General features: G+C 48.8%; 1 protein-coding gene across 2 annotated transcripts in view; it reads left to right on the top strand.

The window, feature by feature from the left end:
• The window catches only part of SUFU (SUFU negative regulator of hedgehog signaling), a 123,754-nt gene that overhangs the window by 85,464 nt on the left and 34,421 nt on the right, over window positions 1-3,869 (top strand). The window contains exon 7 of one of the 2 annotated variants that reach the window (XM_017531099.2): window positions 1,985-2,138. In XM_017531099.2, the coding sequence (XP_017386588.1) occupies window positions 1,985-2,138 (154 nt within the window). Of the gene's footprint in view, window positions 1-1,981; window positions 2,139-3,869 lie in introns of both variants that reach the window. The other variant, XM_017531098.2, reaches the window with a different exon arrangement.

Genomic DNA, 3,869 nt, shown 5'->3' with positions numbered 1-3,869 from the left:
AAAAAAAAAAAAAAAAAAAAAAAATCTGGTAGGCCACAGGCAGCTGCCAGGAGTTCCATGTGTTAGTGCAAGAGAGAGGTGGCAGATGGACATGTAACCAGCAGCCCCTGAGTTCTTCACTGTAGACTTGTGAGTTCTTGGGCGTAAATTCTCTTCATTCACAGATGATGCTCCTCTGTTTTCCTAGTGCCTATAACACTGAACATTTCAAACTGCTGCCAGGATCCTCTGTTCTCTCTACTTTAAACTTGGTTTCCTTGTATCTTCTGCATATTCAAGAACCAGGAATGCTATGTTTCCCTAGGCCCTTGCCCTGTAGCCGCACTGGGATCCATCATGGGGCACTGTGAGCCATTGTTTGGTCTGTCACAAGTGCCAAGTACTAAAAAAGAACCTGGTTCTTACACTAGTAGGGTAAGCAGCCATCCTTCCATGCCAAGAGCTATTCTCCTTCCTAGTCAGCAGACTTCCTTGAGAGTAGCTGGCAGGACCTGGAGCAACTAGTGGTCTTTAAAAGCAAGCCGGGATCCCACAGGGAGAAAAGACAGCTTTCTTTCCTGGTGGTGCTGTGCACCAAGTGTAAACTCCCCTGGGTTCACTGTGCCTTTCTGGGGCCTGCTTGCTATCAGTCCACTTAGAGCTGGCATACGTTTCTGTGATCCGAGCCCTACACTAACAAGCTGTGTGCCCAAACAAGTCCCTCACCTTTCTGAGTCTTAGCTTTTTCTTTTTACTTATAAAGTAAGTGGGCTGGACAAGTTGAGCCAAGAATTGTCTATCTGCAACTCTTTACCTAAGTGAGGGACCCCAGGGTAGCCAGTGGAGAGGAAGAAGCTCAGATTATCCTCTGAGCACATTAGGGTATACACACTTCCCGCCCAGAGTACACAGCGTTTCCCTGCTTAGCCTCTTCCTGCTTGGAACCTCCAGCTTTGCCCAGGCCAGCGTTAGCACTTGGAAGGAGGAGATAACTGATGGGAAGGCGGCGTCTGGGGCAGAGCCACTTGCTGAGTGGTCCCAGAAAATAAGGACGGTATCTGTGCTTCCCCCAGATGGGCTCCCAGGCTGACCAACAGGCCACTATGGTACCCATGGAGCCGGGAAGCACAGATTCTTGTTGAGGTGCTCAGTCACAAGCTTTATTTGGTCCATATGGGCATAGAGCCTTCCAGATGACTTTTAATTCAAGGCCCAGCATCACAGAACTGATTGACCAGAAAATCCAGAAATGTTTTGAGTACAACTCTTCTTTGAGGCCATTTGGAGAGTGTTTGGTCTCAGCAATACCAAGGCCTGCACAAAGGCAGGGTCTCGTTGTGGAAAAGGCATCTGCAGATAGTCACTGTACTCCAGGCCCCCATTTCAGTCTAAGAAATAGGAAGCAGTCTCCATCCAGAGTCCTTTGCCAAACAAGGGAACCAATGCAGCTGGGAGAAGTCTAGCCTTCTGCTCTCTGGTGGCTCTTCCTTGTGTGACCACACCCTCTAGCTGTTAAAAGGAGAAACTGCAGGTGCGCCCTCTTGCCTGTGGCAGGCTTCCACCCTGTCTTCTACAGTAGTGGCTGGGAGGTTCTGGCTGGAAGATTGGGAGAAAAGGAAAGATCACACCTCTCCTCAGAGGAGTAGGTTCTCTCATGGCCATATCAGCTTGACCACTCAGTCCGGCGGGGACAGGTTTGGGCTCTGAAACAGGTAGAGGCCATTGTACTGGAAGGTTGGTAGCAGAGGAGATGCTTGGCTTGGGATTTGGATTCCTCCTGGCTTCCCCTAATCCCTGGTTCCCCTGGAGAAGTCCAAGAGCTAGCAGAGACTATCATGCATTGGTAACCAGGGCAGAACAAGGTCAGAGACCCTGTTCTTCTAGCATCTGTCCTGTGCTCAGCACCATAAGGGCTTAGTAAATACTGAGTGGTGGCTGAAAGGATGATGACCTTGGGCCACCAGTTCTCTGAAAGAACTCTGGCTCTTTGGCTCTTTTCAAGCAGGAGAGAGTTGACAAAGGCATTGAGACAGACGGCTCCAACCTGAGTGGTGTCAGTGCCAAATGTGCCTGGGACGACCTGAGCCGGCCCCCCGAGGATGACGAGGACAGCCGGAGCATCTGCGTCGGCACACAGCCCCGGCGGCTCTCTGGCAAAGGTGGGAGCCATCACCCAGCCTTCTCCCAGCCTTTCTCCTTCCTTATCCCCAGGCCTGGTTTCCAGGCTCTCTAGGATGGGTCTCTAACAAAAACAACTCATTCAATGGTTTATTTCCTGGCATGATTTAAACAGCAAGTGAAGTCTTCCAGCAGGGTGGAATTAAAGGAGCTTTATTGGCCCATTTCTAGCTGTGTTTCCTGTGTGTATTTCAAATGCATCACCAGCAGGCACCATTGTGTTTTAGATTTGCCCCTTGCAATCTGAGGTCATGGAGGTGGGTGGAAGCCGTAGAACAGTTACAGGAAAAGTCCATAGTCCACCCAAGTGCAAGAGAACAAGTGTCGGCCACCCACGGAATTGACACAGGGCCCAGCTCTGGCCTGAAGGACATGCCAGATCCAAGGCTCACTCTGGCCTTGAGCCCTCCCAGGGCTTCGACAAGAGAGGCCTGAATATGAGGCCAGCTTGCAAATTGCCCCACCTCCTGTCATACAGATACAGGGTTAGGCGCTGTGGGCAGGGCCTCTGCACTGCGTTCCAGATGGGGTCTTGGGGAAGGAGGATGTGGCTGTCCTGTTGGAATCTCCCTATGCTGACCTTGGCTACAGAAACAGTTGTGGTTTTTAGCAGAGGGCGTCCCCAACTAACTGCAAAGGAAAAGCAGCCACTTACATGTACATGTGTTGACAGCTTCTTTGTCTACTTCCTTTCTTCGTTCTTCCATCTTTTATTTTTTGAAGAATGTCTACAGCCCTGAATAAAATACGCATATGATAATACTTATAAAACGTTTTTGTTCATTCTGTGAAGGACAAACTTAAACCCCTAGTGCAAATATTTGAGCCCCCCCCCCTTTTTTTTTCTTTTTTCCTTTGAGACTGGTCTCTGTTGCTCAGGCTGGAGTACAGCGGCTTGATCTTGGCTCACTGCAACCTCCGCTTCGCAGGCTGAAGCGATTCTCCAGCCTCAGTGTCCCAAGTAGCTGGAACTACAGATGTACGCCACCGACGCCCAGTTAATGTTTTTATTTTTTGTAGAATTGGGGTTTTGCCATGTTGCCCAGGCTGGTCTTAAACTCCTGAGCTCAAAACAATCCACCCGCCTTAGCCTCCCAAAGTGCTAGGATTATAGATGTGAGCCACCACACCCGGCCGAGCCCTTTCTTCCTTCCTGTTTGTTCTAATGGTATGCCAAGCGGGTTGGAGGCTCAAAGAGAGGGTATACAGTTATTAAAATCATTCGGTTGCTTTTGACCAAAGAGGTGATTTAAAGAGGCAGTCATAGTCTTGTTTAAAATTTCAATCATTATTGGCTGTTTTAAAAAAATTATAGAAGTAATCCATCTCACTGTAACAAGTTAAATACTTAGAAAAGTTAGTAATCATCTCCTTCCCAGTCTGAGGCCACTCTTTAAGCAACTAATTTTAATTTGCTTTTTTGTATGTGTTTACAATTTGCAGAGATAAATCTTAGGTCCAAATCTCAGTATAGGGGACCAGACTAGTAAGCTTCACCCCAAAGACCAGCAAAGCACCTTGCAAAGAAATAATCCCACCAAGGGAACCCTTTCATCTCCTGGCCCTTGCCTCTCCATGGAGATGCAGAGTTTCCTGGGTTAGGCCAAGGTGAGAGATGATCTCAGCATCTCACTGACTTGAGTACAAGGGGAAGGGGTGGCAGGGTCAGATGCTAGCTGACCACCCAGAACCCAGAAAGGTGTGTGAGAGGC

Source organism: Cebus imitator, unplaced genomic scaffold, assembly GCF_001604975.1.
Source record: "Cebus imitator isolate Cc_AM_T3 unplaced genomic scaffold, Cebus_imitator-1.0 Scaffold71, whole genome shotgun sequence".
NCBI classification, from domain to species: Eukaryota; Metazoa; Chordata; class Mammalia; order Primates; family Cebidae; genus Cebus; species Cebus imitator.
This window is presented reverse-complemented; position numbering and strand designations above follow the sequence as displayed.